Source organism: Heteronotia binoei, chromosome 1 (assembly GCF_032191835.1).
Source record: "Heteronotia binoei isolate CCM8104 ecotype False Entrance Well chromosome 1, APGP_CSIRO_Hbin_v1, whole genome shotgun sequence".
In the NCBI taxonomy this organism is placed as follows: domain Eukaryota; kingdom Metazoa; phylum Chordata; class Lepidosauria; order Squamata; family Gekkonidae; genus Heteronotia; species Heteronotia binoei.
The window spans coordinates 225511064-225530816 of record NC_083223.1 but is presented as its reverse complement, the minus strand read 5'-3'; the positions used below and the strand labels follow the sequence as shown (position 1 = coordinate 225530816).

Sequence of the window (19753 nt, the reverse complement as noted above, 5' to 3'; positions counted from 1 at the left end):
TAAGTACCTACCTTATATTTTTAAGGATGCTTTCAGTTAAGCTGAGGCAAGAAATAAGAAAGTACACCATGATTTCTGCAGTTCAAATAATGCACATAACTTGGACATATTTGTACAAATTTGCTTTCCATCTACAGATGACACTATTTGTATAATTGTTCTGGTTTTTCCGAGGGCTGGTTTCAGGACATGGAATTTTACATTTCATGAGTGTTCTGAGGAGAAAGGAAACGGACTGGCATACCTGGAAAAGATAAAAGGCTTTCAAAAGCAGGGAAAGATGGACTGAAGGCTCTATGAAATGACTGACAAGTGGATTAAAGGAGGACGTATTCTATCCTCTTGCCTCACTCCAAGACACTACTAACACTGGATTTTTTAAAACAATCATGAGGGTTAGAAACTTACCTTTTAAAAACATGGAGTCTAAAATGCTTTGGATGTTAATTTTATGTCACATTCTACACTTCTGCAAATTCTGCATAATTGCAATTAACACTGAGAGCTCTCACCTTAGCCTCACTTTCTGGTGTATTCTACTGTATTCTACTGTATTTACGGAAGAATTATCACCTGGAAAGTTTGTTCACAGCAAAAGAAGACACTTCAGTCTCTGAAATGTAGTTCACAGCTGGCTGAAAAGAAGCACTTGTGGTAGTTTTAGGAACTATTTGATTTTCTGGATAGCACTGCTCATCATCCAAGTAATCTGGTTCATCATAAACATCTCCCCCTGATACAGGTACCCTAAAAGAAAAAAAGAATATCATTTAAAACTAATGGTTCTATGGCTAAAATCTGGGATCGGCGCTATTTATTTACTCTACATAATTAAATTAATGAGTCAGAAAACGGAAGCCAAAACAATCACAAGGTTGGACCATCCACTTTACTGAAAAAGCCCGAAGATTTGAGATTTTGATTAATTTGGAAGAAAAATGAATGTGGGGTGGGTGTGATAGATTAGGTGCAGTATGAGATAGTGGAGACATCTCTTTTTCACCTTCTCTCATAATTCAGGGTTCAGCCAATCAAGTTCATATGCAGACAAAAGAAAGCATTTCTTTACATTGTGTAAATATAACAATGAAATGCACTGTCAGAAGGTGCAGCACTGGCTACTAGCTTAGAAAGGATTAGAGGTCCCACTCATCCAGATGCCCCTTTTGATACTTCTGCAATAGCATTTGGATGAAGAGAAACTAGGAATACACTTCCTATAACAATGCCTCATCCAGATGCTTCCTTCTGATGCCATACATTGAACAGTACAAAAAATGCAATAAAAGTTATACACCTTTAATGAAGGTTGCATATTATTACTCCTTACCCCAAAAATCCTGTCTTCCTCACAAGGCTCTAGCTCATTCTTTGTAAGGACAGAGTGGGTTCTCAAAGGACCATTGTATCACTCTCTCTCTTTGAAGGTTGCCTTCCTTTGCATGCAGGTGTAGCAATTTAAAGTGACACTAACTGAATCTCAGCCTATTCACTACTGATCTATTTAATGTTAGTTTTGTTTTTACAAGAATGGTGAAAAGTCCAAACATTAATTCAAGCCCAGAGGGGAAAATGTTCTTAATTTAAAAATAAATTCTGTTTCTTTCTGCAGTAAAACCTTAGAGTCATTTTTCCAACTGTATTGTCAAGTCTTATATGTGTATATCACACAGAATTTAATGTCATCTGTAGTGTGGCCAGCTCTCATATAATGTTCCACAATGGGGGCATCTTTAATTTGATTACGAACCCTAGATTGGTGTTCTAACACCCATGTTCATATTGCACACGTGGAAATCCCTGTGTACAGGAATCCACAAAGGCAGACCAACAAATAAACAACTTGTTTGGTTGCACATGTAGCTAGCAAAGAACATTTAAGATTTATGCCTTTAGCTGGATCTGCAAAGCTAACACCCTCAAGCATAAATTTGCCTGCTTTGCAATGTCCGCATCTGATGTTCCCTTTTATTCTGGTAATCTGCTCTTTTGTTTGACTTAAGATGTCTGCCTTCACTAACATGTTTTTTAAATTCTTCCCACGCCTCAGTCCTATTTCAGGTCCATTTTTACACTTGGCAGATGTGAAATAATGTGCCAGTGTTTCCTTATTATTTTGTTGATATCATAAGAAAGTCCTGAAAACTGGAAGGCACGTGTAATTTTGTTTGACTTCAGTTTTTGTTTGTATTGTAACAACTACCTTCTGTCCCTGTGTTCCACTTCCCTTTTGGCTTTTTGCACTATATTATTGGGATAGGTCCTATTCCTGAGTTTAATTTCCAAAGCCTTAGATTCCTTGATGCATTCCTGTTCAGTTGTAGAATTCCTCTTAACCCTAATAAATTGCTCTAGGGACAACCCTATTTTCAGATGTATGGATGATGTGAGGAAAAATATAGAGTGGAGTTTCTATCAGAGGGTTATGAAATACTTTGACTGCTAAATGGCTAGTATCCTGTTTATATACTATGGTATCCAAAAAACTTCTTTGTTCCTTATGAACTCATTATTTAACAACTTATTTATTATTTAACAACTTATTATTTATCCTTCTTATGCCATAGCAAAGGAAGTGCTATAACACATTAAGTACCAATTTTACTTGCACAATACACATATCAATGTGGGCAACAAACATATTTTAAAGTGTCAATTTATATATGCTTTGGAGGCCTGGTTGGGGCAGGGTTGTGCACATAAAGTCCACATCTTACACATTTGTGTAGTAGCAGTATTTGCAGAAACCATGTTTGCCACACTCAGTATGGGGTCATCCTTTATAATAAAACCCCTTTAATCGTGGCAGATCCAAGCTCCCTCATTGGTTGGGACTGTGGTGCATCAACCTTTGGCCCATCAAACCATTAATCAAGAGTACTTATGTACCACTGGTTGAGTCTGCCCCTCTCTCCCACCCAAATGGCTGTTGCTAGCCAGCAAAGCTGATTCTGTCAGTAAAAGGCAACCAACCTTAGTTCTGGCTCTCCCTACTCTTCCATTGGCTGAGTTACCTGTTGCACTGATTCACAAAGAAGAGAAAGAAACCCTTCCCTTGATTGGCAAAGAAACAGAGGAACAGAGAAACAGCCCGAGAAAGGTTTACTTTGATTAGCTGAGGACTCCTCCCTATCATCCTCTGGAAAGGGGAAAAAATGGCATCCGGTGGCAACAGACCAGATACAGACAGAGAGATACAGAAGGAAAGTGACACACAGAGAGAGACTGAAATCCTGTGCTTAACACCAACAACATTATCAGAGACAGACTGTTAGTCTGAAAAGTATCACTAAAGGCCCCCAAGGCAGAACTCAGTGGGGCCAGTCCTGACTACGGCTGCCAGTTCCAGGTTGGTGGGAAATTCGTGGAGATTCTGTGGTGGAGTTTGAGGAGGACAGAAGAGTTAGGGCTTCAGAGCAGGGTCTGCCAGACACAGGTTCTTGCTGTGGAAGCTGACTGCGTGATTTTGGACGAGTCATAGACTTTGACCTTATCTACCTAGGTTGTTGTGCAGATCAAAGGGGGGAGAGGAGAATGATGTAAGCTGCTTTGGTCCTCCCCATTCTGGAGAAATACTGTCCTTTTCCTATGTAGAGGCTGCAGGAAGGGGGAAGGCGATGGAAAGCTGAAGTCAAGAGGGGCAGATAAAGGGAAGGAGATAGGGTTGCCAACTCCAGGTTAGGAAATTCCTGGATATTTAAGGGGTGGGACCTCAGACAGGTATAATACCAGTTCCTCCTGGGCACCCACTGTTGCCAATCTCCAGGTGAGAGCTGGAGATAAATCAGAATTACAACTGCTTTCCCAATGGCAGAGATCATCTCCCCTTGAGGTGTGTATGTGTGTAGGGGGGGGGGAGTGAATGCTTTCACTTGGGTGAGTGGGAAGACAGCAAAAGTGGGGGGGGGCACTTACCCAGAGCCTCTTTCTAGAACCCAATGTGTTTTTCTCCAGAAACACTGCAAGGCCACATGGGACAGCAGATATAAAAGTCAACTTAATAGATAAATTTACTATGCGTTTTCATTTTTAGACCATACTACTACTCATGACCAAAGTTAAGGACTTTTTGTGTTTAATAGCCTAGATCTGAAACACGTAATGAGATCTGTTCTATGGAAGTACAGCATTTTGTTTTGTTTTTTTCAAAAACCAACTCTGAACCAGAAGGGAGGTCTTGTCCTTGGAGCTCACGAAGAAGTTCTTTCACTCTCTTTTGATTCTCTGAAGTCATATGCAGAGTCTGAAGAGGCATTTTGGCTTTGGATCCAGGTCTGGTCTGTTCATTTCCTTTGTTAACAAAGTTTGGCACACTAAAAAAAAATCAAAGCAAAACATGATACTTTCAAATGCATTAATGCAACAGTAAATAAATGTATTCATAAAAGAAGTGCAGCACTGGACCGTACCAATACATCTTTTTAACAGCATCAGGAATGTTCATGAGAAGGTTATAATGGAAAAAAACATATTCTTTCGCTACCAAATTTTCAGAAAGACACTGAATCAATAGGACTCAATCTGTACAGAGGCTGTGCAGAGTCCCATAACAATCATAATCAGTCCAAAGATCAGTACAGATGAGAGCCACAGTGGGTTTTTTGGATATTTGAGATAAGATCATTTTTTCCCTTTCAAATCAGTTTTCATTAATGGAAATCTTTCTTTCCCTAATAATGTATTGGGTTTTCTGTCTGGTTAATAAATTCTACTAGCACATATTATGATACTCTGACCTGTGATGAGATACTTGGTATGATTCTCACTAGCAGAAATCACTCTTTGTCCAAAGTATCTAGTATTCAGCATACTGTCTCCAAAAGTGGAGATGCATTGTTGGCTATTGTGGCAAGTAGCTACTGACAAACACATCCCTCCAAGAAAGACACCATCCCAGACTCAGTAGATAAGAACAAACAAGTTAAGTGAGCAGTCTGCTGTCAATAAGCCCTTCAGCATATGTCTTTATGAGATCTCTACTAAACAAACAAGGTGTTGCAGTTGAACATTTACTCAGGTCATTCCACTTGTTGAATCTGACTCTTAAAAATAATTTCAGAAACATTAGATTGTAGCATTTTACTGACCTGTATGCATTTTTTGCTGTACTGCAAACACTAAAGTCATCACCATAATCATCCCAAAGTTTGTCTGAGCCTTTTTTGCTTCCACTGGCTTGATGCTTACTTGAAGCTCTACCACCACCTCTTCCTCCTCCTCCTCTCCCTTGTCTTCCACCTCCTCTGTTGGGTTTTCCTCTTCTCTTTCCTGACGAACTCATTTTCTACCACTAAAGAGAATACAAATAAAGAGAAATAAATTACAAACAGTGAAGTACAGCATTAGATTAATATCCTGCTATATGTAACCAAAATACAGTAAAAGTAAAGATAAACACTTGTTATTAAGCATTAGTGCAAGACATCAACCAACCTTCTGCCTCCCTGACTAACCAGTCCCAGTGACACCCTCTCTGTGCTCTATTACTTATGTTTTATACTCAGTAACATCATTTCATCATCATCAATCTCAAAACCCTCTATAAGAACAGAAAAAGCCAAGATAAAACTTCAACTATCCCATTCTAACCTTAGGGAGACATTCTACAAGAGAAACTATGTCTGCTGTTGCAGCTAAAATGACAGAGATCTGTGATATTTAATATATTACTGTGGCATGTGTTTTTATCAGCAATAGCCTACTTCAGCAGTTGCATGGTGAAGCTGGTTTAAAGCATGCACACACATGCACAGCAGTTAATAATACAAGAAATGGAATCCCTTTTCAAGTCTCCCCACATATATAAACTTAATTATGCTTAGCCAAGCCACTGTCATTCAGGCTCAGCCCATAGCTGGAACACAGGGGTACTGATACTGGCCAAGCATATAAGATTGTTGCTAAAAGTGCTATGATATAGATAGTACACAGAACAATTATGGAAAAATCAATTATAACAGTTACAACAAACAACTGGGGAGAATTACAATGGAAGAAAACACACTACTTAGTGAAAACAAACAACCCCCCCTGCTTTTTAAAAAGAAAAAAGGCTCATGCTGCCACAACATCACATTCTGATTTAATACCAGTTTTTCTTTGTATCCAAACTTGACACCATAATCCTCAGCAGCCCACTCACATAGGTGTAATTTCTCCAATAAACATATGAAGCTGCTCTATACTAAAATGAATTTAAGGGTTCACGTCACGGTATTCTCCAGAATCTTGAGCTTCTCCAGCTCTACTACCTGGGATACAAAAGAGGGTAGGAAAGCAGCAAATTGAAGATGCCAGGGATTAATCAACCTGGGAGTATTTGGTTCCTGAATAGCGCGGACTCTGCCACTGAACAACTTCTATACCCAATCACATGATACCTCCTCCAAAACTCTCCAAACCCTTACAAACCGCTAATGGCACATCACCTTTGGCAACCTACGCCCCGCTTCCCACCTTATAAATCTTAAAGATACCTCATGCACATACCGCCGCTCCCAATTAGTGCGATCCCGGCCACCTGTCAGAGCCGGCGTTCAGCTTGGCCCTCCCCTCAACACGACCAGGCACCCGGAAGTGAAAAGCATTTATCGTCTGCTTCCGGGGACACTGGGAAGTCGGTCCCCATGGCAACAGAAAGCGTATCCTGAGAGAAGTTTTGTTAGGGAGTTTGTTAGAAGGTGGTGCGGCAGAAGGCATTTCCTTTCAAAACGAAGGGAAGCAGTACGCAGATAGCTGGACTTCCATAGATCTGCAAACTGACTGCAACCCATACCATGAATAATAAAGGTACAAGTACAATGCAGGATGCAGCCCTTTTCTGTTTCTCAGTTTGAGAGATGATTCTGTTGTCAGGATGAGCAGGTGTGTATTTAGGCGCTGGCTTACATTGATCTTTTGGGATGGGGTGTGTACCTGTTTAGCCTTCTAAGTACAGAAAACACCCCCTCCCCCCGGGAAACAAAAAACTGTTGGAAGCTATTTTTGTTCCAGAAAGGTACATTCTTCTACCTGTGGAGGACAATTTCATATCAAAAATATCTACTGATCAGGTCTCCCTTCCCAGTGATCATCACAGATCCACACTGGGGTAAGAGCATGCTAACCAAAGTCCCTTACACCACACAACCCTCAGATCTGCACACCTTGATCCATGTTGTGAATCATCTCCATACACCAGCTGTGAGGACCCCCTCCCACCAGCTTCCTACTACCATTGCAGAGACCATCAGCGGGAGAGAAGGCCACAACCAAGCACCCCCTCCAAGATGTCTGGATTCAGCAGCACTTGTAAAATAATGCACACTACCTTCAGACTTTCATTATGTCCTTCAGTTTTTGCAGCTGAGGATAGGGCAAGTTGGTTTCCCAGTGCAGCAGCTACTTTATCTTCTTTCAACTTTTTAACATTCTCAATCCATTTCAATTACTGTGACAGGAGTGGTTCCAGCACAGCATGCAGAAACAGGAAATGTCCAGTTGGCAATGTGAGATTCATAATGGCACATTAAAAAATCATATATTCCATATGAATCATATACTCCATATGAGCTGGTCGGAAATAACTAATATACAAATGGAACAACCTGGAACATATACTCCATATGAGCTGGTCGGAAATAACTAATATACAAATGGAATAAAAACTGTGTTATGCTTCATTTTTTCTTCGCTGGTATATACATACATTTCTCTACCAAAATTCCCCCAAAGCATCCCAGGAGCTTCAGACATTTTAAATAGGTCATTATAGTTAAGGTCAGGGTTCTTTTTCTAACAGGAGCTCCTCTGCATATTAGGCCACGACCCCCTGATGTAGCCCATCCTCCAAGAGCTTAGAGGGCTCTTAGTATAGGGCCTCCTGTAAGCTCCAGGAGGATTGGCTACATCATGGGGGTGTGGCCTAATATGCAGAGGAGCTCCTGCTAGAAAAAGAGCCCTTGTTAAGGTTCATATATTCTGGGCATAATTGGTGCTATGTATTTGGTTACTGTTTATTTCATGTTTTATATATCAAGACTTTTGAGTTGCTAATGGTATTCTCAAAGATCAGTGACATTAATATTCTCTTTCAACAGGTGCTGAAGTTTATAAAATATCATTTATATTTCCAAATCAAGATAAGTATGGTAAAATATTTATTTTATTTCATTTAATTTTTAATCTACTCTTCCAAAACCAGTTCAAAGCAGGTGACAATTTATAACTATACAATAAAACCTCATAAAATACAACATAAGGTAATTAATGCAAGTAATTAAAATTAGTAAAACAGTTAGTGCATTTACAATTTAAGATGACATAGACGGGGGGGACAATATAAAACATCTGGAGAAAGGAAGAAATGGGGGAAACAGGGGCAAAAGGAAGAAAGGAGAGGCCAAAACTTGCTGTACCTATCAGCTAGGCACCCAATGCTGCCCTCAACCATAGACCCAGCGGAACAACTCTGTTTTGCAGGCCCTGCAGAATTGTACATGATCCCACAGGGGCCTGATTTCTCCTGGAAAAGTATTCTGCCAGAGCCAGGGCTGAAAAGGCCCTGGCCATGGTTGAGGACAATCAGACACTCTTTGGGCCTGGGACCACCAGTAGATTTTGGTCACTCGAGTGAAGTGTTCTACAGGAGTCATACCAGGAAAGGTGGTCCCAAAGGTATGCTGGTCAGTGACCATTAAGAGCTTTAAAGGTCAAAACCAGAACCTTTAAATTGATCCAGTCCTCAGTCTGGAGCCAGTACATGTACTAATTAGGCTTGCCGGTCCCCAGGTCCAGGCGGGGGATCCCCCAGTATTGCAGGCCCGCTGGCCAACAGGGGAAAGCCCTGCCCCAACAGCCATGATTTGCCTTTAGATCTCAGGCAGGTTCAGAAGCTTGCAACTGCTTCTGTTTTGGAAGGTATGTGTGTGCCTTTAAATCTCAGTAAGACTGAAGGTGCAGCAGGGGGATGAGCAGGAAGAGCCTGTGTGTGTGTGAGAGAGAGGAAGCTAGAAAGCTCAGTCCCTCTATTCATTTTGCATTCCTTTCAGAAGCTGTTTGTGTAGTAAAAGGGATAGTAAAAAGCAGGCCTTATTTTGGGCAGGATAAGGTGATGCAACATTCATTTGATACAGTCCAACAATTATACCAAAAACGGTCTGTTCTCGTTTCGGATCTGAGTGCTCCTTCTTCTGGGACTGTCCTTTTTTATGTTTAATGTAGTAATCTGGTGGTACCTTAATTCATTACAATTCACTGTTTTTCCAGACTTTCTTTAAATAATTTTCCTATTCGGAACACCACCGCCATTTTCCATCTGTCATTTTGTCTCATTCATTTTCTCTTGTCCTAGCCATTGGAAGAGGTTGGAGATATGGAAATGCTCAGACCTCTTACCACCTACATCCCATCCCTAGACATGTCAGTTTTGAGGCTGGGAATTCTCACCCAATTCCGACATTGATGTTGATCAATGACATATCTATCAACAATAAGACCTACGCTCTATGAGATTATCTCATGGATCAACAGATATATCTGGCATGTGTGACTGAAACCTGGGTGTGGTAGGGTGAAACTATCACCCTGAACCAACTCGCCCCACCTCTGTTTTCGGTCCATCATCAATCTCGGACAATTGGGCGGTGGGGCAGGGGGGAGTCGCAATGTTCCTCCATGATTCTTTTTCTTTCAGGGCACACCCTGCGCCAAATATAGCTGGTGTGGCATGTGTTGGCATGGTGTGGGAAGCCAAGGAGAGTTTGTCTGTATGGTTAGTGTACCGACCACCTAACACACCCCCAGACTGCCTGCCTGCCCTGCTGGATGCTGTATCAACCTGTGCACTGAACTTCCCCAGGCTTTTAGTCCTGGGGGATTTCAGTGTCCATGTTGATGATGCAGCATCCTTTCAGGCTCAGGACCTAGTGTCATCCATAGAGACACTAGGACTTAGCCAGATTGTATCGGTTCCCACTCACCAGGCTAGTCACACGCTAGATTTGGGTTTGGGTGCTGGTATAACAGCACATCTGATAGCCACTGATGTGGTTTCATGGCCAGATCATTATGCCCTGAAAGTCCAGCTGGACTTGTGACCCTTCTCCTGTTTAGGCTGCGAGCGGATTTATGCTCACCCGTGAAGCCAACTGGACCTTGAGTGGCTTCAGGAAGCTCTGCAGGATCTGATGCCCCCTGGCAAGTCGTTAGATGAGCTTGTTGAGGACTGGTATTCTCGGCTCTCCATGGCCATTGATGACATTGTCCCCCGGTGTCCTCTTCATTGTTGTCCCAAAGCGGCTCCATGGTATACCCTGGAGCTGCAAGGGATGAAACAGCAACTTAGATGACTAGAACAAGTGTGGCGGCGTTCCTTTGACGAGGAGTGACGAGCTTCTTATAGAACATTTCTGAAGATCTTTGAGAAGGCAGTGAAGGTCGCTAAGGATTTCTATGCTACCTCCATTGCATCTGTGAAATCATGCCCAGCTCAGTTATTTAGAATAATTCGAACACTTACTGTATTGCCAACAGGCAATCAAAAAGATAAGGAATTAGATATAAGCTATGAGGCTTTTGCATCCTATTTCTCAGATAAAGTCTTGACTCTCCACCAAAGCCTGCTGGCTACGATTGATATGGTACAAGAACTGGAAGCCTGTCATCTGCCTTCTGGCCCTATTTTGGACCACTTCAATCAACTTTCTCAGGAAGATGTTGACAGGATCTTGGCTGCAGTGAAGCTGACCACTTGTCCTCTGGACCCCTGTCCATCCTGGCTTGCAAAAGCATGTGGGTTTGGTATCTGGAGTCCCTTGGCAGATGTTGTCAATCTATCCCTAGCCTCTGGTATTTCCATCCAAGCTTAAAGAGGCAGTGGTATGTCTGCTTTTTAAAAAACCATCCTTGGAGCCATTGATCCTAACCAATTACTGCCCAGTTTCAAACCTTCCGTTTCTGGGCAAGGTAATTGAGAAAATGGTGGTGGAGCAATTCCAAGCTTTCCTGGAGGAGACATCAGTCCTTGATCCCTTCCAGTCTGGCTTCCGCCCTGGTCACAGGACAGAGACCATCTTGGTCGCCCTCACAGACGACCTCAGAAAGCATCTGGATCAAGGCAGGTCAACGTTGCTGTTACTTATAGGCCTATCAGCAGCGTTTGACACTGTCGACTGTGATCTAATGGCCCATCACCTTGCCAACATTGGAGTTCAGGGGATTGCCTTAAAGTGGTTCACCTTTATCTGTGGTCGGGAACAAAGGGTGGTGCTGGATGAGGAGACCTCCATGCGATGCCTGCTGGAATGTGGTGTACCTCAGGGAGTTATACTCTCACCAATGATATTTAATACCTACATGCACCCCCTTGCCCAGATTGCCCGAGGTTTGGGCTGGGTTATCATCAATATGTGGATGACACCCAGCTCTATCTGTTGATGGATGTCCACCCAGACTCTGCCCCGGGCCATCTGACCTTGGCCTTAGAAGCTGTGGCTGGATGGTTGAGGCAAAGTCTATTGAAACTTAATCCAGCTGAAACAGAGGTCCCGTACCAGCTCCCAACCCTGTATGGTACGTCTTTAGTGCTGGCTCAGACAGTGAAGAATCCAGCTCCCAACCCTGTATGGTACGTCTTTAGTGCTGGCTCAGATGGTGAAGAACTTGGGAGTGACTCTGGATGCCTCACTTTCAATGGGGGCACAGGTCACAGCTGTTGTTTGGTCTGCCTTTTACCATCTTCGGCAGGCCAGGCAGCTAGCGCCCTACCTATGCCCCCAGGACCTAGCTACAGTGATCCATGCGATGGTCACTTCCAGGTTAGATTACTGTAACTCACTCTACACAGCTTACCCTTGTAACTAATCCAGAAACTCCAGCTGGTGCAGAATGCAGCAACTCGGCTGTTGATAACAGTGCCTAGCCAGGCACACATCCAGCCAGCACTGCTCTGGCTACCAACTGAGTACCGGATCTGTTTCAAGATTTTAGTTTTAAGTTTCAAAGCCTTACATGGCCTGGGACCGTCATATCTACAGGACCACCTCTCCCCATATATGCCCCGGAGAACACTACGATCTGTTGACCATCCCTGACCCAAAGGACGTCTGACTAGCCTCGACCAGGGCCAGGGCCTTTTTGGCCTTGGTCCCAGCCTGGTGGAATCAGGTCCCCTCAGATATCCAGGCTCTTACTAAATTGCTACCTTTTCGTAGGGTCTGTAAGACAGAGCTATTCCACCAGGCATTTGGTTGAGGCAGCGGGCATCCTGTCCCATCGGCTGACCCTATGCTGTGATACCACCTCTACTAAAATACTGATTTTATATTATCTGATGTTCAGTATATTATGATGTGCCCAACTGAGCCACCAAATTGTATTGGTTTTAATTGCTGTTTTACTGTTTTAAAATGTTGTTATCCATCCTGAGCCCGTCTGGGAAAGGGCAGAATATAAATTAAATAAATAAATAAAGGGTCTGGGCAGAAAGTTCAAGTCTAGTCTACATCCAGTTCAGAGTCCAAGGTTCCAAAGATCAATGGCTCACTAGCAAAGCATACTAGTTGCATCCACAAACAGCTGCTTCTCTTGGCTGATGTTATAGCTAAGTCTTAATGAGCCATACTTAAAGCCAGTTACTTGGCAGTCATCCAGAAACATCTATCTCATCAGTTGACAGCTGATGATGGGCCAGGAGACACACACTCTTTCTCATTGCCTGCAAGTCTGCATGCCACTGACAATGCTTGTGCTGCATGGGTTTGGGGGAGCCAGGTGAGGTGGGAGTTGCCTCTGAAGGCTTATTTATTGATTCAGGCCTGCAGGTTGTTAGCTCAGCTGCAGCTGTGGGCTGTCAGTTCTGATCAGTCGGTAGCTCAGTCTCCTGTTGCTCATCTGCTGGCTCAGGACTGGCTATAGCCAGCTCCTTGTCCAAGGAATACTCTCTGTCCCTAATTGCAGACTGACTTACAACAGTGCAGCTGATAGAGCACTGGTGGGGTATGCGCTCTAAAAGGTGTCCCTGAGAGGACTCACAGCTGCATTCTGGCCCAGTTGCATTTTCCAGATCAATCTCAAGGGTTCAGATAAATAAACCCATATGACATTTTAGTTAAGTAATAGCTGTTAATGTTTGAAGAAGCAGGTGTATCACAGTTATGGTAGTTTTTAAAAACAAATTATAGACTGCTGTGTCAAAAAAGTATTGTATAAATCCAATAGTGCAATCCTAAACAGAGTTACACTTTGCTAAACCCATTGACTTCAAAGGTGGGCTTAAAGTACAATTACTCTGCCCTGAGCCCATTAGGGGAGGGCGTGATATAAATCTGATAAATAAAAAGCTTGCACTGTAATTCAACCTAAATTTGTTTTCCAGCACATTAAGCTAGCAAATAAAGTGATTCTGGTTGTATTCCCACTCACATTAACTTGAGATTAAATCACCCAATAGGACTTCCTTTTGAAGCAGCCTACTCAGGACTGGTCTGCACAAAACAAAATATTTGAATCTATGAGGAGGGAGTGAAGTGCTAGCTTGTCCACTCAGATCTCAATTTTCCCTAGGACTGTATGAACCGAAAACATCATCTGTGCACTTGCATTTGCTCCTGAGTCTTACAGTAACTGACCCTTAAGCAGTGTGGATCACAATTACTGCATGTGGAAAGAGCTTTTACAGTTTTGGGGAACTGGATCTGTTAATCTTCATGAAAACATTCAAATATTCTAGCAGCAAAATTGAATCAACAACATCATTTTAAAAGATCAGATTGTTTTATTGAATGAGCTGGGACTCTTTCAGCAGATCTACACTGTAGTTAAATATAATTCAATAACAGATTTTTTAGAATTCTGTGATTCTTGGGCAGGCCACTAAAAATCAACCCACCCAGACGGCAACTCTTCCCTAAATAAATCTTGGAGTGGCTTTTAAAATCAAGCTGTACTGCCACCTGCTGACCACTAAGTATAAGCATGCAAGTAGCACCTTTAAGACCAACAGTTTTATTCAGAATGTAAGCTTTCGTATGCATGCACACTTCTTCAGACGAGGGAATGAGGTACAGTGAGCTGAAATACATATAGCTGGTGGGTTGTAAACCGATACAAAGTTAGGATCAGATGGCAAAATAGTGTAAAGTTGTAATTCCTGGAGATCTCTAAGGCTCACCTGGAGTTCAGCAATCCAACTCTGTGCTGCCAGACTGAGGAAAAAGTGTTATTGAACACTGGAGAACCTTTAAAATTATTGTTGCCCATTGGGAAGCTGACATCTTGAAGTGCTCCCAGCTGTAACATGACTCTTTAAGAAGGGGGGGTGACAACGAAAGGAACACTCAGTTTAGGGAGGTAGCACATATCCCCTGTGCTTCCCTATTGTAGGAAATTGCTTGTGTAGCAAAATACAGTGTTAGTTTCTGGCTATACATATTGTGAATTATGGAATAATAATGCAAGTTCTCAAAAGATCTGTGATTCTAGTGTGGGAAACTGTCCAATAGCCAGAAGAAACCTAGCAAAACTTATAAACAAAATACATATTTGATATGAAACAATATGCTGTTAGGAGAAGGCAACTAAATACAGACCAGAAAATTAGTTAACTGGTAATATGCTATCTGGTCAAATGATTAAATGTATTAAATGGATATTGGTTTTATTGAGTTTTCTCCTTTACTTTTTCTCTTCCTTCATTAGATGGTGAATGTACAAGAACGCTTGAGGGAAGTCTTGAAAGAAATGGATATGGCGTACATACCACTCCCAGTGGAATTACATACAGAGGAAACTGGAAGAATGATAAGGTATTCCTACTCATTCTTTTTGATGAATTTTCAGGTATCCTATGCATGAATGGGCTGGGGTGTTTTTGCTGTCTGATCCTATTCATTGTTATTTGGTAGCAAGCCCTACAATGTTCAGTGGACCTTATTTCCAATAGGAGTACCTAGGACTGCAGCCTTAAATGTGCTAAATGTATAGAAATGACAAACCAGAGTCATTATGGGTATATTTTTGGCCTTGGTATTAATCTGGTATCTTCACTTCTTATTAAATCAGATGAATGGTTTAGGAAGGCTGGAACATCCATCAGGTGCAGTTTATGAAGGTGAATTCAAAGACAACATGTTGCATGGAATAGGAATCTACATATTTCCTAATGGAGCAAAGTACACCGGTCAGTTCAATGAAAACAAGTAAGTTGAAAGTATCTGTAAGTTTGTTCCCTTGATGTAAACAATATTAACTAATACTTTTGGCTTAATATCAGTAATTTTGGGGGATATTTTTTGTATTTTGTGTGTATGTGATTGCTTCTGAAAGCCATGGCAACTTCTGGTGATCAGGGCCAGATCTAAGGGGGGCAGAGCGGGCGGTAGCCCCAGGCGCTGCTGGAAGGGCTGCCGAATTGGGCACCTCTCCCCTGGGGCGGGCAGAAGGAGAATGATCAGTCGTTTTTCCGCCTCTCCACCTTGCGGAGAAGCAGCAAAAGCAGCCCCATGGCTCCCCTCCATTTAAAGATCTTGCTGGCCAGTAGGGTCTTTAAATGAGGGGGAGGCAGATTGCCTGTCTTTGCCATCTCCCTGCGAGGTGGGGAGGCGGCAAAGGCAGGCCTGCAGCTTCCCTCCCCATTTAAACACCCCCTGGATTTTTAAATGGGGGGGGGAGGCAGATTGCCTGCCTTTGCCACCCTCTGCAAGGCAGGGAGGCAGCAAAGGCAGGCCCACGGCTTTCCTCCCCATTTAAACACCCTGCTGGTGTTTTTTGAGTGAGGGCACCATTTTTTGGTTTTGCCCCCTCAAAAAATATGTAGATCCGTCCCTGTTGGTGACTGACACCTATGGGGGGCTTGGAGGATATTCCGAGAGGTGAATAAAGCCTGCCCCTGTCCTCCCAACTGCTGGTGTTTCAAGGAAGTCTCCCATCCAAGTACTTGTCAGAGTCGATTCTGCTTAGCTTCCAAGATCTGACAAGATTGGGCTTGCTTGGGCTATTCAGGTCAGGATGCTTAGTACTAGTATTGAAGAAAACTCACAAAAAACAAATGAATTTAAAATCTGTTGTCTAAATTTACTGCAGTTGAAGAAAGTAGCTGACCACTAAATTGATCACAGGCTAAACTTTATATCTTCGTTTCATACATGTGCAGATCTTCGGTTAACTTGCAAAAGACATCTAGTATGTCTCAAATGCCTGACCTGGAAGGCCTAGGCTAGCCCAGTCTCATCAGCCAGAAGCTGTGTCATAGGTGAGCCTAGAATAGACAGGCACTCCCCCTCTCCTTCCGAGAACATCTCGAGGGGACAGAAATTCACTCAAAGTTTTTGACTAATAGAGCATATAGTATTTTTAAAGGATGGTCATCCTGATGCCTGCAAGAGCAGATCATGTAAGAACCCTTCTTTTCTGGGGTAAAGGTCATGGTCAAGAATTTCAAAAAGAATTCATCAGTTCTGTTCTCAAACATAATTCTCTTTTCATCTAACCTCTGTTCAGAATACATTCCATATTCCAAAAAGAAAAACAAACCCTGGAACTCTTCCCTGAGAGATAGTGTGGCACCAACCCTTGACTAAGATAATATTACTAGATCAGAGGTCAAAAAGAACAGATCCACAATAGGGAGAGTCAGGCAGGAACACATTTCTAAAATTTGGCAAACCAACATAGGCCCATAATGTGCACATAGGATAAATGGACACAGATCTGATATCAAGAATCACAGCTGAGAAATCTGTAATGGAACACTTTAGCCTTCCAGGACATTCAATAGGTGACCTCAAAGTAGCTGTTTTATTGCAAAAAAAAAAAAATCAGAAACAGAATGGAATGGGAAATTGCTGAATTACAAGTTATTAGAACACTCAGAACAAACACACCCCCAGGACTTAAAAGGGGATATTGGTTTATTATCTCATTACATATGCTAACTAATTCAGTCCCCACATGTGTATTCTCACCAAAAAGGGCTATACATCCTCTGTATTTTAATGTTTATCTTTTTTGAAATAGTATATTGTAATAGTTAATGTAATACAATGCAATATATTGCTGTTCTCCAGGGCTTCTTTTGAGCAGGAACACACAGGAGTGCAGTTCTGGCTGACTTGGCATCAGGGGTGTGGACTAATATGCAAATGAGTTCCTGCCGGTTTTTTTCTACAAAAAAGCCATGCTATTCTGTTAATTCATGCTTAAGATAAGCAGAATGTTATGTAACAACAGAATCTTAGTTTACTACTCTTAACAATTAAGAGTATAATTGAGTATGTAGATGATTCTATTTACATGTAATTCTCTGTTCTGGGAGCAAGAAAAATACCCGACACAACCAGTGCCCCACTCCAAAGAAAAAGGATTCTGTAAAGTTTGTTTCCATCCTTGAGAGGAGATGGATGGAACCTAATGACAGACTCTGACCATTAAGGGTACATCAACCTCCAATTCTGACATATTGATTACCTATGTTATTTCTCCCCACCAGTTGGAACTCAAACAGATAATAACCATAAACCAAATATTATTATTTTAATCTGTTAAAAACACTATTTTGTATGCTAATTTACTATCCACCCTCCATATGAACAACTGCTATTTCTACTTTCATTTAATTGTCTGAGGAGGTGTTCGTGCACACTTAAGCTGCTCTAACTTCCCTTGTAGTCTAAAACTGTCTTTGTTCATCCACTTATTGCTAATAAGGGACTTCACAACATTAACATTCACCAGGAACTATGGTGCTTTTCTATGCAAGCTAGATGCCAGCTGTACTGATGCCAGTGTTTGTTATTGCTAAGATTAATAAATTAGAATGAGTAGAACAGTAGAGTAGAAAAGTTTCAGTTACTCAAACATAGCAATAGTCACTGAAAACAAAATGCAGGTGCTACTGGTAGGAGGAAGGTTTGACCCAGGAATTGACCCAGGAAGGTTTGCCCCAGCACTCTTCCCCTAAGAGTGCTGATTTGTAAGCTTGGGGGTGTTGCTGGACCTTGGCCTCCTGTTGGATAAATGGGTGGCATTTGTGTCCAGGGGCAACTTTTATCAGCTTTCCCCTTCATGGCAGGAAAGATTTTGCCACTGTGGTACATGCCCTAGATTAGTTTACTACAATGTGCTCTATATAGGGCTGCCTTTCAAGACTGTCTGGAAGCTACAATTGTTACAGAATGAAGTGGCCAGAATGTTGACTGCAAAGGATTGTAGGGACCACATCTTCTAAGCACTATTCAAGGTGCTGGTATTGACCTTTTAAAATCTTATAAAATTTGAGGACAGCATATTTTAAGGACTACCTAGTCTCAAGTAAGCCTACCCAGCCACTCTGGTCATCCTTGGTGATCCTGCTTCAGGTGCCTCCTCCATATGAAGCTAGATAGGTGGCACTGAAACTTTAGAACTCCTTTCCCATGGAGATTTGTTTGTCATCCTCTATTGTTGTCTTCTACCAGCAGGTAATAACTTTTCTGTTTCCTTGGCATTTCCTCACTAACTCTTATTAGCCCTCTTCCTTGTTTGTATGTTTATATGATTTAATTGTCTAAAACCTTATATTTGTATTTTAAACCCTCTTTTAATGTTTGAAATGTTTTAATACTTACCACCTTGGGGACCCTGAAGTGGGTGGAAAGGAGGTGTAGAAATGTTTTAAATAAATAATAAAAGCTGCAACAGGAATCTCCTTTATAAGGTACTTCCTGATCACTGTTACCTTATTGGGAAGCTGACATGCAATTAGAATCTAACCTATCTGTTTCACTTTTATCTCACCCTCCAATGAGCTCTGGCTGGCATACATAGGGTTTCACCCTACATCAACTCTGTGAGATAAAGATTGAGGTGAGAGTTTGTGGCTGGTAGTGGCTGACTAGTAAAGCTTCAAGGCTTGTGGGGAGATTTGAACATCGAACTCTCCAGTCAATGTCCAACACTTTAGCCTCTGCACTGCACTAGCTCTCTTCATTAATAATAGGACAATGGTTGTAGTTATTGACTAAACATGCTGTTTTTGCCCTGTTTCAGGTTGGAAGGGCTGGGAGAATTTACTGACACACAAGGCCTGGAATGGGATGGTAGATTTCATTACACAGCAGCACCGGGGCTGAAGCTCAAGCTGGAAATATAGGATATTTTATACCAGAGAAAAGACATGAAATTGTTGTTTTACCTAGTGAAGTTTTTCTAAAACAAATAATTTCTTAAATATTCTTGTTCTTTAATCAAGTTACCATATAAACTAAGCACTGGCTCATTTTGAATTGGTGTTACATTCAGCGTGTTACAGAGCATGATTTCCTCATCTTAATTTTACTTCTAAAATTCACAGCACAACACACAAAAGCTGCAATGTAATGCTAATTCAAAAAGTATGTGCAAAAAAAGGCTTTTATTTCCTGTTATAGTAATTTGTACTTGAAAACAAAGATTATGATCAATTCTTGACATGTACTAGGAAAAAAAGGTGGACATCAAGATAGGAGGTAATTGGATCAATAAATGATATTTTGATTATCTGCCTGCGGGTGGCACCATCATCAACTTAATTAATAAATGAGAACTCACCTTCCATTAATGCTTCTGGATTGTTCTTATTATCTCCAGTACTACCAGTCTCTGATGTCTTGGATTCTAGAGGCTTGCAAAAAAAATGCATTTTGTTTTTGTTTGAACATTTCCATTATTTCATACTTCATTTGTTTTTGTTTATTTTTCACTTTCATTGTTTTGATGGGAAATGTACTTTTAGTCTGTAAAGTCTTTGTTTTCCATCCAA

General features: G+C 41.7%; 2 protein-coding genes across 4 annotated transcripts in view; one reads left to right on the top strand and one right to left on the bottom strand.

Moving 5' to 3' along the window:
- Window positions 1-6578, bottom strand: part of DHX57 (DExH-box helicase 57) — a 62340-nt gene extending 55762 nt beyond the window's left edge. The window contains exons 1-4 of one of the 3 annotated variants that reach the window (XM_060248606.1): window positions 6490-6578; window positions 5088-5290; window positions 4158-4313; window positions 574-747 (exon numbers count right to left, since the gene is read on the bottom strand). In XM_060248606.1, the coding sequence (XP_060104589.1) occupies window positions 574-747; window positions 4158-4313; window positions 5088-5281 (524 nt within the window). In that variant the 5' untranslated portion in view covers window positions 5282-5290; window positions 6490-6578. Of the gene's footprint in view, window positions 1-573; window positions 748-4157; window positions 4314-5087; window positions 5291-6142; window positions 6436-6489 lie in introns of those variants that run through there. The other 2 variants (XM_060248598.1, XM_060248616.1) reach the window with 2 other exon arrangements.
- A 65-nt stretch (window positions 6579-6643) lies between these two features.
- MORN2 (MORN repeat containing 2) lies at window positions 6644-19548 on the top strand. The gene is made up of 5 exons (XM_060248585.1): window positions 6644-6789; window positions 8079-8129; window positions 14677-14783; window positions 15040-15176; window positions 19003-19548. The coding sequence occupies exons 1-5, from the start codon at window positions 6777-6779 to the stop codon at window positions 19103-19105; spliced, it is 411 nt and encodes a 136-aa protein (XP_060104568.1). The 5' UTR covers window positions 6644-6776; the 3' UTR covers window positions 19106-19548.
- Window positions 19549-19753: the final 205 nt, after the last annotated feature.